Source organism: Budorcas taxicolor, chromosome 18 (genome assembly GCF_023091745.1).
Source record: "Budorcas taxicolor isolate Tak-1 chromosome 18, Takin1.1, whole genome shotgun sequence".
In the NCBI taxonomy this organism is placed as follows: domain Eukaryota; kingdom Metazoa; phylum Chordata; class Mammalia; order Artiodactyla; family Bovidae; genus Budorcas; species Budorcas taxicolor.
Window position 1 is genome coordinate 54,602,900 of NC_068927.1, and position 25,550 is coordinate 54,628,449.

Consider the following 25,550-nt stretch of genomic DNA (forward strand, 5'->3'; position numbering starts at 1 on the left):
TCCGGGAGTTGGTGATGGACAGGGAGGCCTGGCGTGCTGCAGTCCATGGGGTTGCAAAGAGTGAGACATGACTGAGTGATTGAACTGAACTGAACAGCTCCACATTTTCCACCAAACTCCTATATATTTCCACAACCTCACTCACTTCTCCAACACCCACCAAAATTTGATTGATCCCTGCAATACCCTCGGTGTCCCAATAATCCACTGGTAATCCAAAATCTCTTCCTGATCCCAACAGCTCCCTAATAGTCAGTGTCCCTCCCTTCCTGCTCCCATCACAGATCTTAAATGAAACTGACAATTTCACTTCAAATCCCACTCCTCTCCTGAGTCATTTTAGGGGCAGCACTGCCATTCCTTCCAGTCACCAGGCTGCAGATTTTGGTGTTTCCCTAGACTTCTGCCATTCCTCTTCACTCCCTGATTACAATCCCCAAGTCTTTTGCATTCTGTCACCTGAATTCCTCTATTCCAGTCCATTCCTCTTTGCAGCCTCCGTTGAAATTCCTCTCCTGCTTGGACTCTCCCTGTATCAGCCTTGTCTCTGCTCTCCCAGACCCATGTCTCACCCTTCTATCTACACTCCACTTGGGATCTAGAGAGGTCTTTCTAAAGCACAAATATGATCAGGGCCGGCCCACCGCTGTTCAAAGCCCATCCCTGGCCTCCCTAGGGCTCTCAGGACAGAGTTCAACCCTAGGTAATCTGTTCCTGTCAACTTCTCTTTCCAGCCTTATCTGTTGCCACTGACTCCTCACACCATGTCTCAAAAATGAGGTTTGAGCATCTACCCCAACACATCACACTCTCTCTCGCTCTTGGATCTTTTCACACCCTGTTCCCTCTGCTTGGAATGCCTTACTACTCTGTTTTTGACTGTTTATGAGCCAGAGCTCAGGAGCTCTGTCAGTCCTCTGGGCTCCCCCATCTGGGCTGTCATTCCCTGAGGAAGGCTCTCCCGTAGAGTATCCAGCCCTGGGAGAGTAAATCTGGGGTCACTTGGTGGCTCCTGTGTCCCCCGCACAGGGCTGGGCTACCCAGGGGCGGCGCTTCAGGAGTTGTTTGATGGCCAGATGAATGAATAAATGAACAGATGGGAGAGACTGTGCCGGGCAATGTCTGGGTTCACAGCAAAGTGCTACAGTCCTGTCTCTGAGGTCCTGTCAACAGATGTGGTGAACAAATGATTGAGTGACTCACCCAAATGCCCTGGGGAAATTTTATTTAGAGCAGCTGTCTTCCTCTTCTACCCCTGTCCTCTAGGGGCAGAAAGCAAACCTACAGTGAAAAAAAAAAAAATCAAGATATAACTCTGTATAAGGGAAAACCTGCTGGCTACCTGCTTGAGGAAGGGGGCTAGGGGGCCTCAGTCATCCTGGTCCTCATCCTCATCTTCCTCTTCGTCTTCTTCCTCTTCCTCCGCAGCCGCCAGGGCCTGCTCCTGGGCAGCCTTCAGGGCCTGCTCCTCCTCCACTGTGGGGTCGCTCATCTCTATAGTGTCCGGGCCGCTGGGGTACTCGTGCTGAATGGGGGCTGGCAGGGACGGGTTGAAGTTCTCAGGACTGTACTTGTGGCCCCAGCCGATGTAGATGTTCTCAAATTTCCTGGAAGGGCGGAGAGATGCTGGCGAGGCCTCCCTCAAAGACCCCAGCCTGGACTCGTGTTAAAGGTGGGACCCAATGTAGGCACAGCATGCCTGCAAAGCTGTGGGCGGTAGAGAGCAATGTGCCCACCAGGGTTCCCAGTTCGTTTGTTTTTTCACTACTTCCTGGGCATCTTCCTTTTTAATCCTGATTTAATTTTTTACAATATTGCTTCTATTTTATGTTTTGGTTTTTTTTGTCTTCAAGCCCTGTGAGATCTTAGCTTCCCAAAGGGATCGAACCTGCACCCTCTCCACTGGAAGCTCAGAGTCTTAACCACTGTGCCACCAGGGAAGTCCCTCAAATTTCCTTCTTTGATTGATTTCTAATTTTATTCCAGTGTGGTAAGAGAAGATATTTTATATGATTAATCTTTCTAAAGTTATCATTTGGTCTATCCTGGGGAATGTTCCATATGCACTTGAAGGTGTGTTCTGCTGTTGTTGGATAGTGTGGATTTTATTTAACATTAATTAATCTAAATTATAAAACCAATACTTCATTTATTGGAAGACATCCAAGTATGTCTGGGACAACCTGGGCACGTGAATCTACTTTTTCAACTGTAAATGTTGTGAAATCTGAATACAGGTCAAGTATTTCTGATAAAAATTTAGTACCTAACGGACTTCCCTAGCAATCCAGTGGTTAAGACTCTGCATTTCCAATGCAGTGGGGTGTGGGTTTGATCTCTGGTTGGGGAACTAAGATCCCACTGGTGTGGAAAAAAAAATTCAGCACTTGAACTGAGATCTGCTGCAAGTATAACCTTCACTCCAGATTTTGAGACAGCATGAACAAAATACCAAGTAGCTCATTCACAATTTTTACATTATTGACTTCAAGTTGTAGTAAGAATAGTCAGGATATTTGGAGTTGAATACATTATTAAATGAATTTTGCCTGTCTATTTTTATTTCTTGAATGTGGCTACTAGAAAGTTTAAAATGACATATGTGGCTCATATTTTATATACATTGGCCAGCACTGGTCTAACTGTGAGAGCCTAGCAGTGAACAAATTAGACAAGAATTAGAATTGCTGGCAGAAACCAAAGCAATATTGTAAAGCAATTATCCTTAAATTAAAAACAAATCAATGTTAAAAAAAAGAATTAGAATTGCTGCCGTGGTGCCTACATTCCAGAGGGAGGAGACTAATAATCAAGGACGTAATTGGTTGGGTCCCAGCCTCACCAACTCACCTCTCCCCAGACTTTTAATGGGTGAAGGAAAAAGGAGTAAGTGGGAGAAAAGGGAAGAGACTGAGAGACAGGGAGAGAACCAGAGACTTTGTCCTGGTGAGCAGTTTGGATTTGACCTTATTTTTCACAGCCTTGCTGTTCCCTCGAGAATCCTTTTCCTCCAAACGGCTTTGTCAGAGGCTTCAAAAATCACTGCTTCCTTGGAAACCCCTGACCTCTGCCAGCCCTGGTTCCTGGGGTCCAGGAACCAGCGCCTCACTCAGGAGGCTGCACTTGCTAGGAAGGCAGAGTCTTGGGCTCCAGCCCAGACCTGCTGCTGCTGCTGCTAAGTCGCTTCAGTCGTGTCCGACTCTGTGTGACCCCAGAGACGGCAGCCCACTAGGCTCCCCCGTCCCTGGGATTCTCCAGGCAAGAACACTGGAGTGGGTTGCCATTTCCTTCTCCAATGCATGAAAGTGAAAGTGAAGTCGCTCAGTCGTGTTCAACCCTCAGTGACCCCATGGACTGCAGGCTTCCAGGCTCCTCTGTCCGTGGGATTTTCCAGGCAAGAGTACTGGAGTGGGGTGCCATTGCCTTCTCCAATGCATGAAAGTGAAAGTGAAGTCGCTCAGTCGTGTTCAACCCTCAGTGACCCCATGGACTGCAGGCTTCCAGGCTCCTCTGTCCGTGGGATTTTCCAGGCAAGAGTACTGGAGTGGGGTGCCATTGCCTTCTCCAGACCTAGGGCACCAGAAACTGCGCTTTAACCAGAGCCCCTGGTGAGTCCTATCCACTCGCAGTTTAGGGAGCTCTGGTCTAGAATGTCCTCCTGGGGAGCTCCCTGGAGGCCCAGTGGTTAGGACACAGTGCTTTCACTGCCAGGACCTGATTCAGTCCCTGGTCAAGGAACTAAGATCCTGCACGTCTCTCGGCCAAAATAAATGAATAAGATGATTTGAATTGTTAAAAAAATAATAATAAAAGAAGAAGGGGAATGTCCCCTAGTTACTTCTCTCTTTCCCTCAAAGATTTCAGATCAAGGCTGCTTTTCCCAGGAATCCTTCCTTGATCCCTAGACGTGACAGTTGCGAGCTGTCATCTGTCCCTCCACTCTCCCTAGTGGTACTTCTCTCAGTTTGGAACCAGATATTGGACTGGGGTGGGGATTGGGGTGAGGGAGGGTGAGGCTCCATGTGCAGTTGACAGCTATGTCTCCTCTGCCTGCTCCCAGATTCATATCTGCTTTTTCAACAAAGTGCTTGGGGCCCAGCATACAGCTGGCAAACAGTGACATTCCAGAGTCTTTTATAAAGAACAAAGTGGGGATAGATGGATGCCTGATTGGGTGGTGGATGGGAGGGTGGATGATGGGTGGTTGGGGACTCGGGGGTGGAGGATGGGTGGGTGAGAGGAGCTCCAAGTTTGGATCTTTTGCTTTCAGAGGAATGTTGGCAAATCAGGGTGTGGCCAGAAGGGCATTGGTAAAAGCAAATATGTCTCTTCCACGCTTCTGGAGGCGAAAAAGAAATTGCCAAGAATGTGGATAAATTATGAAGATTACATGAAATCCCACCTTTCCTTGTGAATCCCAGTAGCGAACCCCGTGCAGGTTCATCACTGAGATGGAAAAGGAAAAGCTCTGAAAAGTCATCGTGCCATCTGGTGGACAGCGCTGGTAAGTGCATGCCCCGTGAGCAGAAAAGCTGCGATGTACCTGGTGAGAGGCGGAGGGACTGTCTGGAGTGTGTAACTGAGGTGGGAGGATATGGAAGTGACTTTGGCTTGCAGACCTTTTGGAAACGACCGGTGAGGGGATCCTGGTGGGGAAGATTTCTGCCCATGGAGAGAAGATCCTTCAGATTGGAAGAACTGTCCAGGAGACTTAGGGAAGGAGTTAGCTTCCCCAGAGATGAGACTCTGTCCCTCTAAAGGCCACCCCAAAGGGGACATCTGAGTCCTCTCTGGCTTCATGCCTCATACAGCACGGAACCCTGGGCCAGGGGGGTCAGATATCCAGGTTTGAATCCTGCAGGTGCTGTGTGACCCTGAGTCAATTCCTCCCCCTTTCTGATCCTCTATTCAGTCATCCCAGAGGCTCACATCCTTTTGGTTTGGGATTTCTTGGTCTGGGATTTTAATCCTAGTGGGACTCCTCGACTCTAAGTGAAGACATCAGCCCCTAGGGGCTTCCTGAAGGGAGCCGAGCCGATCTTTGCCCACCCTGGTGGGTTGCCCCAGCATGTCAGACTCTGAGGAAGTTGTAGGAGCGCCCTCTGCTGGGAAAAACTAGGAGTAGACCTACTTGCCACTGGCGTAGGCATAGGCCCCTGGCCAAAGATTGGAGCGCACGACCGCCACGGAATACTGCGGGCTGAAGGTGCAGGACAGGCGGGCGGTCCACGGTGCCATGTGCATGATTTCTGTAGGGGAGCAGAGAGCACCAGGGAGGTCAGAGACTGGGCTGCAGCCCCCCGCCCCCCCTGCAATGCACAGCCCACCGCGCCCACCCCCACCCCCCCAAGGGAAAGCAGCGAGAAGGATGGGAGGGAGCAAAGAGGGAGGAAGCGGAAGGGCATGAAGGGAACTGTGGGAACCAACAGCTCTGGCTTCCGTGTTTGAACCCTGGCTCTGACCACTCTTTCTGTGTGGCCCGAGGAAGCCACTCCACCTCCCTGAGCCTCAGTGATCACACCCAGGCAATGGAGACACTTACCTCACCTCCTGTGCAGAGTGGCAGTGAGCCCCAAGGGCCCCTGACAGGGGAGCCGCTGTGATTCCCCTTCTAGGTTGGCCGTCAGTTTGAACCAGGGCTCAGAGGATGGAGTCCTGGCTCCAGACTCGTGGAAATCTGCTCACCCACTCTCAGGCTCTCCTCCTTCCTCCCTTCAGGTACCTGAGGTCCCAACCTCAGGAACTTGCTGTCCAGCCTTCCAACATCCAGCTCAAGTCCTGCCTCCTCTGGGGAGGCCGCCCTCGCTCTCGCTCCCTTTCTCCAAGCCCACGTGGGACTTGAAAGACCACGTGTCACCATCTGGGCCATTGCATGGGCCAGATACGGCTCACAAGACGGACGTGCTCCTACAACCCTATGGGCTGCCCATTTTATAGATGAGAATGTAACAGAGGCTCAGAGAGGCTCTGTGTGGGGCTGTTACCTGCGTCTTCTGAGAGCGGGGTCAGCAGCGGGGGCCCGACCTCCTGCTCCACTTCCTCTACGCCCTCATCTGCCTTCTCTTCCTCCTCCCCCAACTCCTCCTCCTCTTCTGTCTTCTGCAAAGGGTTCACCCAAGTGCAGCGGCCCTGCAGGTGGGGAGGAGGAGGTCAGCTGGTAGCAGTAGGGAACAGCCCGGGCTCTGTTCCCTGGGAGGCGGTGAAGGGCCAGGCAGGATGTTGGGGACCAGTCCTATTCCCAGGGACCCAGGTGTGGGTGAAGTTCAGGGTGAGTTACACAGGCAGGAGGGCGGGGTGGAATGGGCCGAGACAGCTGCTGCGGTGAGACCAGAACCCCTCCTCTCTCAGCCTCTGTGGGCTCCGTTTAGGCAGCCATCCATCCATCCATTTATTGTATATTTAAGGAGCACCTACTATATACACGCAGTGCTCCTGGCGCTGGAGTTACGTCCTTGAGAAAAAGAGACCTCCACATCTCTGCCCTTGTGGAGCTGACATTCAACAGCCCATATGATGCCCTGTTTGCTCGTCTGTGAAATGGGGGTGTCATGGGTGCCTCTCTCATTGGATTATTGTTGGGTTGAAGGAAGTACTGAAGAGTCAGTAAACGGTTGTGGAATGAATGAGTGAACCGAAGTGCAGAGCATACAGCAGACCTCAGCTGCAGCAACTGAATGGGGATGGCCTTTATCGGTTCAGTTCAGCTCAGTCGCTCAGTCGTGTCCGACTCTCTGCGACCCCGTGAACTGTAGCACGCCAGGCCTCCCTGTCCATCACCAACTCCCGGAGTTCACTCAGACTCACGCCCATCGAGTCAGTGATGCCATCCAGCCATCTCATCCTCTGTCGTCCCCTTCTCCTCCTGCCCCCAATCCCTCCCAGCATCAGAGTCTTTTCCAATGAGTCAGCTCTTTGCACGAGGTGGCCAAACTACTGGAGTTTCAGCTTTAACATCATTCCTTCCAAAGAAATCCCAGGGTTGATCTCCCTCAGAATGGACTGGTTGGATCTCCTTGCAGTCCAAGGGACTCTCAAGAGTCTTCTCCAACACCACAGTTCAAAAGCATCCATTCTTCGGTGCTCAGCTTTCTTCACAGTCCAACTCTCACATCTATACATGACCACAGGAAAAACCATAGCCTTGACTAGACGGACCTTTGTTGGCAAAGTAATGTCTCTGCTTTTCAACATGCTATCTAGGTTGGTCATAACTTTTCTTCCAAGGAGTAAGTGTCTTTTAATTTCATGGCTGCAGTCGCCATCTGCAGTGATTTTGGAGCCCAGAAAAATAAAGTCTGACACTGTTTCCACTGTTTCCCCGTCTATTTGCCATGAAGTGATGGGACCAGATGCCATGATCTTAGTTTTCTCAATGTTGAGCTTTAAGCCAACTTTTTCACTCTCCTCTTTCACTTTCATCAAGAGGCTTTTGAGTTCCTCTTCACTTTCTGCCCTAAGGGTGGTGTCATGTGCATATCTGAGGTTATTGACATTTCTCCTGGCAATCTTGATTCCAGCTTGTGCTTCTTCCACTCTAGTAAAGTAATGTGTGCTTCTTCACACGCTAGCAAAGTAATGCTCAAAATTCTCCAAGCCAGGCTTCAGCAATACGTGAACCGTGAACTTCCAGATGTTCAAGCTGGTTTTAGAAAAGGCAGAGGAACCAGAGATTAAATTGCCAACATCTGATGGATCATGGAAAAAGCAAGAGAGTTCCAGAAAAACATCTATTTCTGCTTTATTGACTATGCCAAAGCCTTTGACTGTGTGGATCACAATAAACTGTGGAAAATGCTGAAAGAGATGGGAATACCAGACCATCTGACCTGCCTCTTGAGAAACCTATATGCAAGTCAGGAAGCAACAGTTAGAACTGGACATGGAACAACAGACTGGTTCCAAACAGGAAAAGGCGTACGTCAAGGCTGTATATTGTCACCCTGCTTATTTAACTTATATGCAGAGTACATCATGAGAAACGCTGGGCTGGAAGAAGCACAAGCTGGAATGGCCATTATAGCAATCTCAAAAGCAGTTATTCAGAATCCATAATCAATGTTTATCGAATACATGAATGAATAAAAATGTTCCTAGCACACAACAGGTGCTTCGTTGAATGGATAGATAAATGTATGTAAAGTTCAGACAAACTAGGCATTCAGTAAATGTAGGCCCACCACCTCTTATCCACACTTTCAAAATTTGGAAAGCTTTGAAAACCAAAAGTTTTTTTGTGAGTCATTTGTCTGCAGTCCTGACTGACTGATGAGAGGCTTTTCAGTGTTGCTGCAGAAAGTGACACCTTTAAAACTGGGCTGCAGCCCCAGCGCCTCCTTGACGTGTTACGTAATATACGGTATGTGTACTGTGTCATCTTTCTGTGTATTTTTAAAGTACTCTTATTTTCATAAGTACTTTTTGCTTTATTTGCCATGCCACTTGTCTTGTCAGATCTTAGTTCCCTGGCCAGGGATCAAACCCTGGCCCCCAGAAGCCTGGAGTCAGCAAGAATACTGGGAGTGGGTTGCCATTTCCTCCTCCAGAGGATCTTCCCCACGCAGGGATCAAACCCAGGTCTCCTGCACTGCAGGCAGATTCTTTACCGCTGAGTGACCGGGGAAAGCCCCTCCTAAGCACTGGACCACCAGGGAATTCCAATATCACCATTTTCAAATCTGAAAAATTCGGGATTCCAAGAGGCATCTGGTTCCAAAGGGTTCTGACTGGGGACTGTCAACCAGTATCTGTTGAATGAATGAATGGATGGATGCACGGAGGACTATTACCGGGCACAGATGCCTCGCTGCCATCAGGTGCTTGGTGTAGCTAGATCTGGAATCACACCTGGTTCTACACCCCCGACCCGCCACCCCCGGGGCCTGGGCGGCTGGAGTCCCGCCCTCACCTGCGGCAGGATGTGCTGTGTGTGGTGCACCCAGTTGGCCATGGAATCCACCAGCTCGAGGACCGGGATGCCCTCAAAATCGGGGTTCTCCTCGTAGGAGTCGCGCCCGGCTCCACCTTCCTCCTCTTCGTCGCCTTCCTCCTCGCCAAACTGGTAGAAGCCGAGGGGACTGATGTGCGTGGCGGCCGAGATGCGGGCGATCTGGGCCCGCAGGTAGTTGGCCTCGTTGCCCGGGAAGGGCGGGTAGCTGATGACCGGCGCGTCCAGGTAACCCGTGAAGAACTTCCTGATTTTGCGGGCCTGCACGATCTGGATCGGCGTGACGTGGGGCAGCCGCATCCACGGCCGGCCCGGCTCGTTGCACACGAAATACAGGTACCTATTGGTGCCGGTTCGGCTGTCTTCCTTGGGGATGAGGGGCGGCGGCTTCCACGTGGGCTTGGGGACGATGTCCGTGGCCTTGTCCTCGTCCTCGTCGCCCTCCTCCTCGCCGTGCGCCTCCATCCCCTCGCCGCCCTCCGTCATCTCCTCCACCTCCTCCTCCTCCGCCTCCTCTTCGCCCTCCCGGAACTCCACCTCGGCCACCAGGTAGCTGCGGCTGAGCCCCAGGACCTTGCCCCAGAAGCGGCAGGTGTGCACGGGCTGCTGCTCCACCAGCTGCTTCAGGGCCATGAAGATGCGGAGACTCTCGTCGGAGCTCAGGCCCACACCGGCCTGCTCAAAGTAGAAGGCCTTCTCCATGATGTTTGGCACCGGGCTCTCAGCCTGCAGCGGGGTGGGGCAGGGGGCGGAAGGCAGAGGGAACCAGGTTGAAGCCCTGCTCCCCATGCCGACTCTCCTAGAGTCCGGAGACTTAAACTACTGGGTAACCCAGTCGCTCAAGCAACCATTTCTGGCCGCTGACGTAGGGGTATGTGTGCCAAGGAACGATGATGCTTGCTTAAATTGTACCTGCGAGAGTACTCAGTTGCTCGGTTGTGTCTGATTCTTTGGCAACCTCCATGGACTGTAGCCCACCAGTCTCCTCTGTCCATGGGATTCTCCAGGCAAAATACTGGAGTGGGGCTGACATTTCCTCCTCCAGGTGATCTTTCCAGGCCAGGGATCCAACCTGCATTTCCTGCATTGGCAGGCAGATTCTTTACCACTGAGCCACCTGGGAAGCCCTTAAATTGTATAGCTGATGTAAAAGATTTGGGGACAAATGTATTGCATTTTTTTCTTAAAGTGCATTTCCGTATGCATAATGCATAATCCATATTCCAAACGCATAATGCATTTCCATTTTCGTCAAAGCTCCATTTGTGAGCTAACTGTTATTAATAAAAGGAACAAGTCCTGTATTTTCTTTCTATGAATGCTAGACTGGTTCCTTATTCACAAATATTCGAAGTCCCTCTCCACAGGCGGATTGTATATTCCCACCCCCACCCCTGCGCATTCAGGAATGGTCATGTCACTTGCTCTGACCACTTGAAATGGGAGTGAAAGGGACACAGGTCACACCCAGGCAGGAGCTGTAAGAACCCGTGTGGGGTTTGCTATGCCTTGACTTTCCTGCTCTGCAACTGTGGGAGCCTGAGTCACAGTGGCATCTCCATCACCATTCATCTCAAGTGGCTGATGAGCCGAGCCTCCTAGCCCAGCCTGGATGGCTAGGAAGTGTGAGCGAGAAATAAACTGTGTGATGTTAAGCCACTGGGCTTGTTGCGCTGTTTGTTACCTCAGCTCAACGTGGCACACCCTGACTAATACTCTATAGGAGGAACACCATGATTTTGAAAGTGATTCTGGCAGTTTCCCGCAACTAAAACACAGGCCAAAAGCTTCTTTGCCTAATTGACATTTACACCAGCAACTCAGTGGGACAGAGTCAAAACTGAATCCCCAGACTCACTGTGCTGCCGGCAGGGAAGCTAAGCGAATGAGCAGAGGAAACCCTCTCTGGAGTGTGTGCCTGGCCCATGAGCCAGTGGCCATCACCTCTTTCTGGGAGTGTCTTCCACCCACTTGGCAGTGGAGTGGCCTCACCAACCATGATCAAATTATGTCACCCTGCCCTCTGGTCACTGTTGACTGGGGCAAGTGAGGACAAAATGGCAGCTCAGGCTCGCCTTCTCTCCCCCTGCAATTTGTAACTGGGTGGAGAGAAAGTACAGCTGGTGCCCCCTGCTCAGAGATTACTTCTGTGGGTTGGCTGTGTTTGAACCCAGGTTGGTCTGGCTTCAGAGGCCATAGTCTTAGCCCCTACTCTTTAACTCCTCTATTAACTGTGGAAGCTTCCTTTTTCTTTCTCCCAGTTTCCAGGAAGATCCTATCTATAATCTGAGGGGAAAGATTTCCTACTGGTAACTGGATGGAATTTAAAAAATTAGGAGCAGAGGGGAATCTCCGAATGCCAGCTTGGCCTGGGGTCCAGCTACATTCCTGCCCTTGGGTTTGTTGGGTTCAGTCCACTGAATCAGGACCATCCTCAACCCCCTTCTCCATTGCTTGCTTTCTCCATTGCTTGCTTTCTCCAGGCTGGAGAAGTGGAGAAGTTCCACAGTCACTTTCCCAGCCTCCCTTGCAGCCAGGGATGGTCATGTGACCCAATCTGGCCAATAAGATGCAAGCAGAGATTTTCTGAGGGGCTCCTGATTGACTGACTGATTGACTGGACCACACTGCCCAGCTTGTGGGATATTAGTTTCCCAACCAGAGATTGAAGCAGCACCCTCAGCAGTGAAAGGGCCAAGTCCTAACCACTAGACTGCTGGGGAATTTCCTTGCTCCCTGGATTTTTTAAAAAGGGGGTCAGTGGGTGGGAGGGAATTTCTTGGTGGCCCAGTAGTTAGGACTCAACCCTTTCACTGTTGTGGCCTGGGTTCAGTCCCTGGTCAGGGAACGAATATCCCACAAGCAGCATGGCTCAACTGAAAAAAAGGGGGTACATACTGAGAAGACCTCCCCACTCCCCTTTCAGGGCACTGGTGTGGAAATGTGATGTCTGAGGCTGTAGTAGTCATTGTTCAAACATAAAGTGATAAACTCAAGGTACCAAGCATCAACATGATGATAGCAGAACGGAAGGGAGGGAAGTGCTGGGACTCCCCATGATCTCACAGAAATGCTGCCCCAACTGTACCCACTCTTTGCAAGTGAAGTAACGAAATGTTCTGCTGGACTGCTTGGGCCAAGTCCCTGCAGCCCAAAGTGAGCTTTACTGATTGCCTTGGTCAGAGACAGGGTTTATGCCCAGACTACTATGATCCTGAAAGGTGCTTTCTTGGTTTGGATGGAGTAAGGGTGAGGGATGAGGGGGAGAGAGGGGAGACGATAGCCCTCAGTATCCCTTCGCTGGGGAGCCACCTTGCCAGCCGTAGACTGCTTGCACCTGACTGTTAGGTGTGAGAAAAACTATCTTGTCTAAGGCACTCATCTTCATTTCTGTGACATCTATTTCCTGTCTTAAAGTGAGTTCTGTTGACAAACAAGTACAAGAATAATACTAAAGTTTCTTTAAAACTATAAATGTGAGACTAGTGAGGAACTTTCAAAACAGAGGTGCAGTGATGGGGAGCCAAATCTGCTTTGTAGTGATTGTACACAACAAGCAGGAGAGTCCCAGAACAGAAAACCATCACAGAGCAAGGCACAGAGCAGGGACTCCAGGAACAGACCGGAGTCCACACAGCTGTAAACCAATGGCAGGGGTGGCATCTTCAAAGCGGGGCAAGGACAGTTTTTCCATAAATGCTATTGGGGAGCATAAAAGAAACAGAAATTCTTTCCATTTGAAATAGAAAATGAGAGGAATGAGAGCCCCTCATACAGAAAAATAAATACAAAGTGCTGAATAACAAATTCGATTTTCTTCCTAGAATCATGCACAGGCCACAGATACCCACAATAATTTTGCCCTTTTACAAACCTCATATTAGGAATCAGCAAACTAAAATGGACTGGAATGGGTGAATTTAACTCAGATGACCATTATATCTACTACTGCAGGCAGGAATCCCTTAGAAGAAATGGAGTAGCCATCATGGTCAACAGAAGAGTCCAAAATGCAGTACTTGGATGCAATCTCAAAAACGACAGAATGATCTCTGTTCGTTTCCAAGGCAAACCATTCAGTATCACAGTAATCCAAGTCTATGCCCCAACCAGTAACGCTGAAGAAGCTGAACGGTTCTATGAAGACCTACAAGACCTTTTGGAACTAACACCCAAAAAAGATGTCCTTTTCATTATAGGGGACTGGAATGCAAAAGTAGGAAGTCAAGAAACACCTGGAATAACAGGTAAATTTGGCCTTGGAATGCGGAATGAAGCAGGGCAAAGACTAATAGAGTTTTGCCAAAAGAATGCACTGGTCATAGCAAACACCCTCTCCCAACAACACAAGAGAAGACTCTACACATGGACATCACCAGATGGTCAACACCGAAATTAGACTGATTATATTCTTTGCAGCCAAAGATGGAGAAGCTCTATACAGTCAGCAAAAACAAGACCGGGAGCTGACTGTGGCTCAGATCATGAACTCCTTATTGCCAAATTCAGACTTAAATTGAAGAAAGTAGGGAAAACCACTAGACCATTCAGGTATGACCTAAATCAAATCCCTTATGATTATACAGTGGAAGTGAGAAATAGATTTAAGGGACTAGATCTGATAGACAGAGTGCCTGATGAACTATGGATGGAGGTTAGTGACACTGTACAGGAGACAAGGATCAGGACCATCCCCATAGAAAAGAAATGCAAAAAAGCAAAATGGCTGTCTGGGGAGGCCTTACAAATAGCTGTGAAAAGAAGAGACGCAAAAAGCAAAGGAGAAAAGGAAAGATATAAGCATCTGAATGCAGAGTTCCAAATAATAGCAAGAAGAGATAAGAAAGCCTTCCTCAGTGATCAATGCAAAGAAATAGAGGAAAGCAATAGAATGGGAAAGACTAGAGATCTCTTCAAGAAAATTAGAGATACCAAGGGAATATTTCATGCAAAGATGGGCTCGATAAAAGACAGAAATGGTATGGACCTAACAGAAGCAGAAGATATTAAGAACAGGTGGCAAGAATACACAGAGAACTGTACAAAAAAGATCTTCATGACCAAGATAATCACGATGGTGTGATCACTCACCTAGAGCTAGACATCCTGGAATGTGAAGTCAAGTGGCCCTTAGAAAGCATCACTACGAACAAAGCTAGTGGAGGTGATGGAGTTCCAGTTGAGCTATTTCAAATCCTGAAAGATGATGCTGTGAAAGTGCTGCACTCAATATGCCAGAACATTTGGAAAACTCAGCAGTGGCCACAGGACTGGAAAAGGTCAGTTTTCATTCCAATCCCAAAGAAAAGCAATGACAAAGAATGCTCAAACTACCGCACAATTGCACTCATCTCATATGCTAGTAAAGTAAAGCTCAAAATTCTCCAAGCCAGGCTTCAACAATACGTGAACCGTGAACTTCCAGATGTTCAAGCTGGTTTTTGAAAAGGCAGAGGAACCAGAGATCAAATTGCCAACATCTGATGGATCATGGGAAAAGCAAGAGAGTTCCAGAAGAACATCTATTTCTGCTTTATTGACTATGCCAAAGCCTTTGACTGTGTGGATCACAATAAACTGTGGAAAATGCTGAAAGAGATGGGAATACCAGACCACCTGACCTGCCTCTTGAGAAACCCATATGCAGGTCAGGAAGCAACAGTTAGAACTGGACATGGAACAACAGACTGGTTCCAAATAGGAAAAGGAGTATGTCAAGGCTGTATATTGTCACCCTGCTTATTTAACTTATATGCAGAGAACATCATGAGAAATGCTGGGTTGGAAGAAGCACAAGCTGGAATCAAAATTGCTGGGAGACATATCAATACCTCAGATATGCAGATGACACCACCCCGATGGCAGAAAGTGAAGAGGAACTAAAAAGCCTCTTGATGAAAGTGAGAGAGGAGAGGGAAAATGTTGGCTTAAAGCTCAACATTGAGAAAACTAAGATCATGGCATCTGGTCCCATCACTTCATGGCAAATAGATGGAGAAACAGTGTCAGACTTTATTTTGGGGGGCTCCAAACTCACTGCAGATGGTGACTGCAGCCATGAAATTAAAAGACACTTACTCCTTGGAAGGAAAGTTATGACCAACTTAGATAGCATATTGAAAAGCAGAGACATTACTTTGCCAACAAACGTTGGTCTAGTCAAGGCTATGGTTTTTCCAGTAGTCATGTATGGATGTGAGAGTTGGACTGTGAAGAAAGCTGAGCACCGAAGAATTGATGCTTTTGCACTGTGGTGTTGGAGAAGACTGTTGAGAATCCCTTGGACTGTAAGGAGATCCAACCAGTCCATTCTAAAGGAGATCAGTCCTGGGTGTTCTTTGGAAGGACTGATGCTTAAGCTGAAACTCCAATACTTTGGCCACCTCATGTGAAGAGTTGACTCATTGGAAAAGACTCTGATGCTGGGAGGGATTGGGGGCAGGAGGAGAAGGGGACGACAGAGGATGAGATGGCTGGATGGCATCACTGACTTGATGGAGGTGAGTTTGAGTGAACTCCGGGAGATGGTGATGGACAGGGAGGCTTGGCGTGCTGTGATTCATGGGGTCACAAAGAGTCGGACACGACTGAGTGGACACGACTGAGCGACTGAACTGAAAAAAACCCCGCCTCCAAGTTCTAAGGGCTGGAGCCTCTGGTGACTTGGCTTCGAAAAGGGCAGAGCCTCCCTCAGGATTATATTTCAGGGGGCGGAGCCGGGGGGTGGAGCCTCCAAAGGCATAGCGTTCTAAGGAGGCGGGGCCATCAGGGACTGGTGATAGATGTGGGTGCGATCTGGAGGAGTTGGGGAGGAAAGGTGCAGTTTTCTGCAGTTTCTCCTTAGAGACTTCGAGACTGCTGATCTAAAATTTAAAACCGTATTTTCAGGTAAAACTGTTCGTGTCTAAGACTTGGATTCCCACCTGCGCTCTGCTCACCCAAGGGCTCATTCCTTGGTCAGATGGTCGTTCCCAGTTCTCTCAGCATCTCACCCAGTTGTGGCCAGAATCCTAGAATTTCAGAAGCATGAGACGTGAGCACAGACCAACAGCATCTGCAAAGATGGCCGAGATGATAGCCCAGGCTTTGGAGGACACAGCCCTGCCTTCTTCGTCCTGGCTTTTCTAGTTTTGAGCCCTCTAAGTCCTTCCTCCATGAACAGGAATAATAAATGGCACTTGCCTTAAGGTTGCTTCAGGGATGACCTGAGCCTACACTCCTAAGCCTAGGAGATGTCAGAATTATCATAAACAGAGAGTTCTCAACAAATGTTTCTTTATCTTTCTTTCTTTTTGGCGGTACCACAGGGATGGGGGGGTCTTAGTTCCCTGACCAGGAAAGGAACTTGTGCCCCCTGCATTGGAAGAGTAGGGTCTTAACCACTGGACCACAAGGGAAGACCCCCCAAAATGTTTCTTAAACGAGTGAAAGAACATTTCAGACAAATTTTAAGCCACCATCCAGTGCTGTATCCAATGCAGCAGATACCATTCAATGCAGGAGACGCAGGTTCAATCCAAGGGTTGGGAAGAGCCCCTGGAGAAGGAAATGGCAACCCACTTCAGTACTCTTGCTGGGAAAGTACCGTGGACAGAGGGGCCCGGCGGGCTACAGTCCATAGGGTCACAAAGAGTCAGACACGACTGAGCAACTGAACACAATGCTGGAAAGAAAATCATGGAATTAAATATTCCGAGGATAGTAGAATGTTCATGAGTCGTGGGTGGAAGACTTGTTAGCAGGTCTCAATTTGCAAAAGAGGAAACTGAGTCCAGGGGATAGAAGGCACATTCAGTGTTGAAAAACTCCAGAAGGTAGCAGGCTTCACAGAAAATATCCAGGAAGCAGTTATTCTGCAGAAAGGAGGAAAGGACGGCAGGAGAAACCAGCCTCTACCTCCATGTGGCGCCGGAGTCAGGTTTCTACAACTTCCCCTCTGCTTCAAACCCTCTGGTGGTGCCCCAGTGGCCTCGGGAGAAAGCCCAAACCCCTTAGCCTGGCGTTCAAGGCCCTCAGTGACGGTCCCGCCACTCCGGCTCTTTCTGCCGCTTGGGCCTCCGCACTGGCTCACTCACCGCCTCCTCCTCCATCTCCTGCTCGCCCTCGCCGCTGCCGCTCCGGCTGAACAGTGCCTTTTGCCTCTCGGCCATCTCATAGGTGGGCTGCATCTCCGGGTCGTCCCGAAGCGTATCCAACTTGGGATGGAACCATTCCCACTGAGTGGTGCGGTTCAGTGACTCCAGGAGGAACAAGGGGTCTGCCGGCCTCTGGTTCAGAATCTTGGTCAGCAGGTTCACCAGGTGCTCATACCTGCCTCGGGGAGAGAGGCGTAGGAGGTGTGGGACACTGATCACCCAGCTTGCTGAGCTCGCTGTTGTGTATCTGGCCGTGTCCCCGGCACTGGGGACATCATAGATAAGAGAAAAGGTCCCTGCCCTGATGGACCTGACAGTCTGGCAATAGAGACAGATATTAACCAAATGGGCAAAATATACAAAATACACACAAGTGTGTAGTTATAGGGAGGTAAGCAAAGTCGGGAATGGGGACTGGGAATGCCAGGGATAGGGGATGGTTTGCAGTTTTAAATAGGGAGGCCAGGGAGAGCCTCACTGAGGTGACTTTTAAGCTGAGAGCTGAATGATCTTATTCAGTGAGGGGCGGGGTACTGTGCAAATATTAGAAGGAAGAGTGTTTCAGTTGGAGGGAACAGCATACGCATAGGTCCTGAGACATTTCATGAATCTAACATAATCTTGATATCAGAACTCAGGGAAAGTAGGAGAAAGGGAAAGTCCATGCCAATCTCATGTAGAACTGTACATGCTGAAATTCTAAGCAAGTGGTGCCTGGCATTCTTAAAAGGATATTATTATTGCTGTTTAGTTGCTCAGTTCTGTCTGAATCTTTGCAACCCTATGGAAAGCCTGTAGGGCACCAGGCTCCTCTGTCCATGGGATTACCTACTCAAGAGTACTGTGGGATTATTCAAATAGTTCTGGAAGTCCTAGCTACAGCAATCAGAGAAGAAAAAGAAACAAAAATAATCCATGTTGGAAAAGAAGATGTAAAGCTCTCCCTGTTTGCAGATGACAAGATACTGTACATAGAAAACCCTAAAGATAGTATCAGAAAATTACTAGAGCTAATCAGTGAATTTAGCAAAGTTGCAGGATACAAATTCAATACACAGAAATCACTTGCATTCCTATATACTAACAATGAAAAATCAGAAAGAGAAATTAAGGAATCAATCCCATTCACCATTGCAACAAAAAGAATTAAATATCTAGGAATAAATTTGCCTAAGGAGACAAAAGAACTGTACGCAGAAAATAAGACACTAATAAAGAAAGGCAATGCCAAAGAATCCTCAAACTACTCACAACTGTAATCATCTCACACGCTAGTAAAGTAATGCTCAAAATTCTCCAAGCCAGGCTTTAGCAATACGTGAACCGTGAACTTCCAGATGTTCAAGCTGGTTTTCGAAAAAGCAGAGGAACCAGAGATCAAATTGCCAACATCTGATGGATCATGGGAAAAGCAAGAGAGTTCCAGAAGAACATCTATTTCTGCTTTATTGACTATGCCAAAGCCCTTGACTGTGTGGATCACAAAAAACTGTGGAAAATGCTAAAAGAGATGGGAATACCAGACCACCTGACCTGCCTCTCGAGAAACCCAAATGCAGGTCAGGAAGCAACAGTTAGAATTGGACATGGAACAACAGACTGGTTCCAAATAGGAAAAGGAGTGCGTCAAGGCTGTATATTGTCACCCTACTTATTTAACTTCTATGCAGAGAACATCATGAGAAATGCTGGGTTGGAAGAAGCACAAGCTGGAATCAAAATTGCCAGGACAAATATTAATAACCTCAGATATGCAGATGACACCACCCTGATGGCAGAAAGTGAAGAGGAACTAAAAAGCCTCTTGATGAAAGTGAAAGAGGAGAGTGAAAAAGTTGGCTTAAAGCTCAACATTGAGAAAATGAAGATCATGGCATCTGGTCCCATCACTTCATGGCAAATAGATGGAAACAGTGGAAACAGTGACAGACTTTATTTTTGGGGGCTCCAAACTCACTGCAGATGGTGACTGCAGCCATGAAATTAAAAGACACTTACTCCTTGAAAGAAAAGTTATGACCAACCTAGACAGCACATTAAAAGCACAGACATTACTTTGCCAACAAAGGTCCATCTAGTCAAGGCTATGGTTTTTCCAGTAGTTATGTATGGGTGTGAGAGTTGGACTATAACGAAAGCTGAGTGCCAAAGAATTGATGCTTTTGAACTGTGGTGCTGGAGAAGACTCTTGAGAGTCCCTTGGACTGCAAGGAGATCCAACCAGTCCATCCTAAAGGAGATCAGTCCTGAATATTCATTGGAAGGACTGATGTTGAAGCTGAAACTCCAATACTTTGGCCACCTGATGCAAAGAACTGATTCATTGGAAAAGACCCTGATGCTGGGAAAGATTGAAGGTGGGAGTAGAAGGGGACAACAGAGGATGAGGTGGTTGAATGGCATCGCCGACACAATGAACATGAGTTTGAGTAAACCCTGGGAGTTGGTGATGGACAGGGAGGCCTGGTATGCTGCAGCCCATGGGGGTCACAAAGAGTCAGACATGACTGAGTGACTGAATTGAACTGAACTGAATGACAGAAATCAAAGATGACATAAACAGAGGGACAGATATTCCATGTTCCTGGATAGGAAGAATCAATATTGTAAAAATGACTGTACTACCAAATGCAGTCTACAGATTCAATGCAATCCCTGTCAAATTACCAAAGGCACTTTTCATAGAACAAAAAATTTCCCAATTCATATGGAAACAGAAAAGACCCCGAATAGCCAAAGCAGTCCTGAGAAAGAAGAATGGAGCTGGAGAAATCAGCCTTCCTGACTTCAGATTATACTACAAAGCTACAATCATCAAGACAGTATGGCACTGGCACAAAAACAGAAACATAGACCAATCAAACAAGACAGAAAGCCCAGAAATAAACCCAGGCACCTATGGGTACCTTATTTATGACAAAGGAGGCAAGAATATACAACTGGGCAAAGACAGCTTCTTCAATAAATGGTGCTGGGAAAACTGGACAGCTACATGTAAAAGGATGAAATTAGATCACTTCCTAATACCACACACAAAGATAAACTCAAAACTGATTAAAGACCTAAATTTAAGACCAGAAACTATAAAACTCTTAGAGGAAAACATAGGCAGAACACTCAATGACATAAATCAAAGCAAGATCCTCTAGGACCCACCTCCTAGAGTAATGGAAATAAAAACAAAAGTAAACAAATGGGACCTGATTAAACTTAAAAATTTTTGCACAACAAAGGAAACTATAAGCAAGGTGAGAAGACAACCCTCAGAATGGGAGAAAATAATAGCAAATGAAACAACTGACAAAGGATTAATTTCCAAAATATACAAGCAGTTCATACAACTCAATGCCAGAAAAACAAACAGCCCAATCAAAAACTGGGGGAAAGACTTAAACAGACATTGCTCCAAAGAAGACATACAGATGGCTAACAAACACATGAAAATATGCTCAATATTGTTCATTAGTAGAGAAATTCAAATCAAAACTACAATGAGATATCATCTCATACTGGTCAGAATGGCCATCATCAAAAAGTCTACAAACAATAAATGCTGGAGCAGATGTGGGGAAAAGGGAACGCTCTTGCACTGTTGGTGGGAATGTAAATTTATATAGCCACTAAGACGGTATGGAGATTCCTTAAAAAACTAGGAATATGACCCATATGACCCATCAATTCCACTCCTAGGCATATACCCTTAGGAAACTAAAATTGAAAAAGACACATGTATCCCATTGTTCATTGCTGCACTGTTTACAATAGCTAGAACATGGAAGCAACCTAGATTTCTATCAACAGATGAATGGATAAAGAAATTGTGGTACATATACATAATGTTCCACCTGATTTTAGAAAAGGCAGAGGAACCACAGATCAAACTGCCAACATCTGCTGGATCATGGAAAAAGCAAGAGAGTTCCAGAAAAACATCTATTTCTGCTTTATTGACTATGCCAAAGCCTTTGACTGTGTGGATCACAATAATCTGTGGAAAATGCTGAAAGAGATGAGAATACCAGACCACCTGACCTGCCTCTTGAGAAACCCATATGCAGGTCAGGAAGCAACATTTAGAACTGGACATGGAACAACAGACTGGTTCCAAATAGGAAAAGGAGTATGTCAAGGCTGTATATTGTCACCCTGCTTATTTAACTTATATGCAGAGTACATCATGAGAAACACTGGGCTGGAAGAAGCACAAGCTGGAATCAAGATTGCTGGGAGAAATATCAATAACCTCAGATATGCAGATGACACCACCCTGATGGCAGAAAGTGAAGAGGAACTCAAAAGCCTCTTGATGAAAGTGAAAGAGGAGAGTGAAAAAGTTGGCTTAAAGCTCGACATTCAGAAAACGAAGATCATGGCATCTGGTCCCATCACTTCATGGCAAATACAGTGAGAAACAGTGGAAACAGTGTCAGACTTTATTTTTCTGGGCTCCAAAATCACTGCAGATGGTGATTGTAGCCATGAAATTAAAAGACGCTTACTCCTTGGAAGGAAAGCTATGACCAACCTAGACAGCATATTGAAAAGCAGAGATATTACTTTGCCAACAAAGGTCCGTCTAGTCAAGGCTATGGTTTTTCTAGTGGTCATGTATGGATGTGAGAGTTGGACTATGAAGAAAGCTGAGCGCTGAAGAATTGATGCTTTTGAACTGTGGTGCTGGAGAAGACTCTTGAGAGTCCCTTGGACTGCAAGGAGATCCAACCAGTCCATTCTGAAGAATTAATTCATCACATTAACATGTTAAAAGAGATTATGTGAGATCACCTCAATAGGTGCAGAGAAACTAACATTCAATATCCACTCATGATGTTTAGAAACCTAGGATACTAGGAATAGAATAATATTCTATAATCTCATAAAGAGGAGATGTGTGTAAGCTGCAGCACACACCAAATGTAATGGTGAAAGACTGAATAATTCCCCTATGAGATTGGAAAGGAAGAAGCCTTCTTTTACCACTTCTATAAAATGCACTGGAGATCCTAGTCAATGAAATATGCATGAAAAAGAAATGAAGCGAAACTACCATGGTTTGCAGATGACATGATTGAGAATGGAGTGTAAAGACCTTGAGCTGAGGGTGTGCCTGGCATGTTGGAGGAATATTGAGGTCATTGTGTCTGGAGCAGAGTGAGGAAGAGGGGTTGAGGTAGGAAAGGAGGCTGGAGTGTTAACAGTACCAGCATGACTTCCATTCCCCTGAGTCAGGCACTATGCTGGGCCCTTGAATGCAATGTTGAATTCTCACCACATACACCTGAGAGAAAATTATGATCCTCACTCTCTGGAAGAGGAAACTGAGGCTTAGAAAATTTGAGGTCATGAGGTCACCCAGGGGTAGCACAGCCAGGATTGAAAACCAAGTTGGCCTAATTTCTGAGCTACCTGGTGGCTCAGATGGTAAACAGTCTGTCTGCAGTGCGGGAGACCCAAGTTCAATCCCTGGGTTGGGAAGATCCCCTGAAGAAGGAAATGGCAACCCACTCCAGTATTCTTGCCTAGAAAATCCCATGGAGAGAGGAGCCTCGGGGGGCTACAGTCCGTAGAGTCACAAACAGTCAGACATGACTGAGCATCTCCACTTCCACTTTCACTTGGCCTAATTTCAAATCCTGTATGTCTAAGCCTCTTCAGTGTGCAACCATTTGGCAGCAGTGCTGGGTGTGGTTGAGAGCCATCATTGACTTGGGAAGGGTAAGAAGGAGAGAGAGCTTTTCAATAGGGGACTTGAGGGAGCTCACTGGTAACCTACTGGTTAGAATTCAGGCTTTCATTGCTATGGCCCAGGCTCAATCCCCAGTCAGGGGGACTGATATTCTGCAAGCCATGTGGCATGACCAAAAAAAGAAAAAGAAAAGACCCATTAAGGGACCTTGAAACTCCCAAGGGCTGGGTGCTGTTGGGGAAGAGCTGTGGGTTATTTATTTATTTTGAGGTTAATTTTGACTAGATTCTAGGATCTGAGGTAGGAGCTGACTAGAGATGATGTTTGGAGAGGGAGGAGGGGTTGAATTACATAGGACCTTGAAGGCTGTTATGAGAAGCAGGAACCTTCTTCTGAAGGCACTGGTGAGCCATGGCAGGCTCTGAGCATGGGAGGAATGGGGGTCAGCTTTGTGCTTGAGCAAGACCTGCTACTCCTCCCAACTCTTTTCTCATTCTCTCGCTTCCTCCCTTGGTTCCAGTTAGACCAGTCTCCTTGCTGTTCCTCAAACACAGCAAGTTCCCAAGCCTTTAGGCTCACTGCATCCTCAGTTCAGCTCAGTTCCGTCGCTCAGTCGTGTCTGACTCTTTGCGACCCCGTGAATCGCAGCACGCCAGGCCTCCCTGTCCATCACTGACTCCTGGCGTTCACTCTGTGTCCTATGTCTGGACAATTCTTCCTCCAGTTTACCCATATGGTGCTCTCCCTCACCTCTTTCAGATTCCTGATCAAATGTAACTTCCTCAGAGAGGACTTCCCTGACCTCGTACGATTTAACATCCACTCCCATCCCCCTTACTCTGCCCTATCGCTCACCTTAGCTGTTATCACCTTATATTTATTGTCCATTCTCCCACTAGAGTGTCAGCTTCATGAGGATGTGATGCGGGCCTATGACTGCATCTACATGGCCTTGGCAAATGCCTTTTTCAGGCAGGAAATGTTAGTGGATAACAGGGCCTCAGGAGCCAAATCATTTGTGCTGAAATCCTGGATCTACCATAGCTAAGCCGTGTTATTTTGGACATGGGACCTAATTTCTCTGTATCTCAGTTTCCCTCCCTGTGGCTCAGACAGTAAAGAATCCTCCTGCAATGCGGGAGAGCTGGGTTCAATCCCTGGGTTAGGAAGATACCCTGGAGAAGGGAATGGCTGCTGCTGCTGTTGCTAAGTTGCTTCAGTCGTGTCCAACTCTGTGTGACCCCATAGACGGCAGCCCACCAGGCTCTCCCGTCCCTGGGATTCTTCAGGCAAGAACACTGGAGTGGGTTGCCATTTCCTTCTCCAATGCATGAAAGTGAAAAGTGAAAGTGAAGTTGCTCAGTAGTGTCTGACTCTTCATGACCCCATGGACTGCAGCCTACCAGGCTCCGCCGCCCATGAAATTTTCCAGGCAAGAGTACTGGAGTGGGATGCCATTGCCTTCTCTGGAAGGGAATGGCTAGCTACTCCAATATTCTTGCCTAGAGAATTCCATAGACAGAGGAGCCTGGCAAGCTACAGTCCATGGGGTCATAAAGTCTCCGATTGGACTGAGTGACTTTCACTTTTCTTTCAAAATTGGAACAGATGTGCTAAGCTCAGCCAGGAGAACCAGCTGTTAACCTGTGAATTGCTGGCGCAGTCTGGTAAGTAAATGCTAACTAGTGTTGTTATTTATTCCCTGACTCCCAGTCTGAGTTAGATGCCCCCAGAGGGATCGCTGGTTCTCAGTGAAGAGCAATCTCGTCTAGACGAGGAGGTGGGGCCCTGGCTGAGGTGTCTCCCTGCCTGGTCCCTCCCTCGCCCCACTCCCGGGGCCCTCTCTCACAGGCTGAGGTCGCTGTTGATGCTGGTCTGCAGCAGGTAAGCCTTGGCGTTCTGCACGGCCAGCTCGCGAGGTTCTGGCTCGGGCAACTCCATATTGAAGGACATGAAGCCCAGCTCGGAGGGCGAGAACTGAAGAGTGGGGTCATCCCTCATGTAGGGCCCATGCTGGGTGCCGGGGCTGAACGGCAGGTCTTCTCTCTGGTACATGGTGAACTGGCCCGGGAGGTCTGCCGCAGGCCCCTGGTAGGCGGACTCCAGTTGCTGGAATAGGCTGCCTTCACTCCGCTGTACCTGCTGCAGCATTAGGCTGCCGTTCTGGCTGGCCTGGAGCCCGCCCTCGCTCAGGTAAGCTTGGGGCTGCACCTCTGCGGGAAAGCCGGGGTTCACGTAAGGGTCCTCGGCCTGGAAAACCAGGTTCTCGTTTGGGGTCAGGCTGGCCCTCTGTGGCCAGCCACGGAGGTTGCTCTGGTTCGACGGCGCCTCCTGACTGCCGCGCAGGATCTGGGGGCCAAGGGGTATCTGCTGCAGCTCCTCGGGGACCAGGGGTGAGACCTGGGGCCTGCTGAGTTCCCGACTGTGCCGCCGCTCGGAGACCTGCGAGCTCCTACGGCTGGAGGTCGGCTGAGAAGGGGGCTCAGGGTCAGGTGGAGGGTCCCCCATAGTTCAAAGGGATCGCAGATTTCCAGGAAGAAGGCTTGCAGATAGGCAGGCCAGATCAGTCGCCCGTGTTGTGTGCGCCCAGCAGCCGCTGGGCTAGCTGCGCCGGTTGCTAGGGACGGAGGGGGCGGGCCGTTACCAGGACAGGGCACGGGGATGCGCGGCCAAGCAGCTGCTTTTCGCGCAGGCGCAGCCCCATGCCAGAGGGGTTTGCAGTCTTCCCTGGCGGGTTGGAGGGCCTCCTGGGGGCGCCCACCAGCCTCTGCACAATCCCACAGCT

General features: G+C 48.3%; 1 protein-coding gene across 1 annotated transcript; it reads right to left on the bottom strand.

Moving 5' to 3' along the window:
- Window positions 1-1,369: 1,369 nt before the first annotated feature.
- RSPH6A (radial spoke head 6 homolog A) lies at window positions 1,370-25,273 on the bottom strand. Its single transcript, XM_052656943.1, has 6 exons — window positions 24,615-25,273; window positions 17,020-17,254; window positions 8,906-9,670; window positions 5,985-6,129; window positions 5,132-5,249; window positions 1,370-1,607 (listed from the first exon to the last, which is right to left on the bottom strand). The coding sequence occupies exons 1-6, from the start codon at window positions 25,271-25,273 to the stop codon at window positions 1,370-1,372; spliced, it is 2,160 nt and encodes a 719-aa protein (XP_052512903.1).
- Window positions 25,274-25,550: the final 277 nt, after the last annotated feature.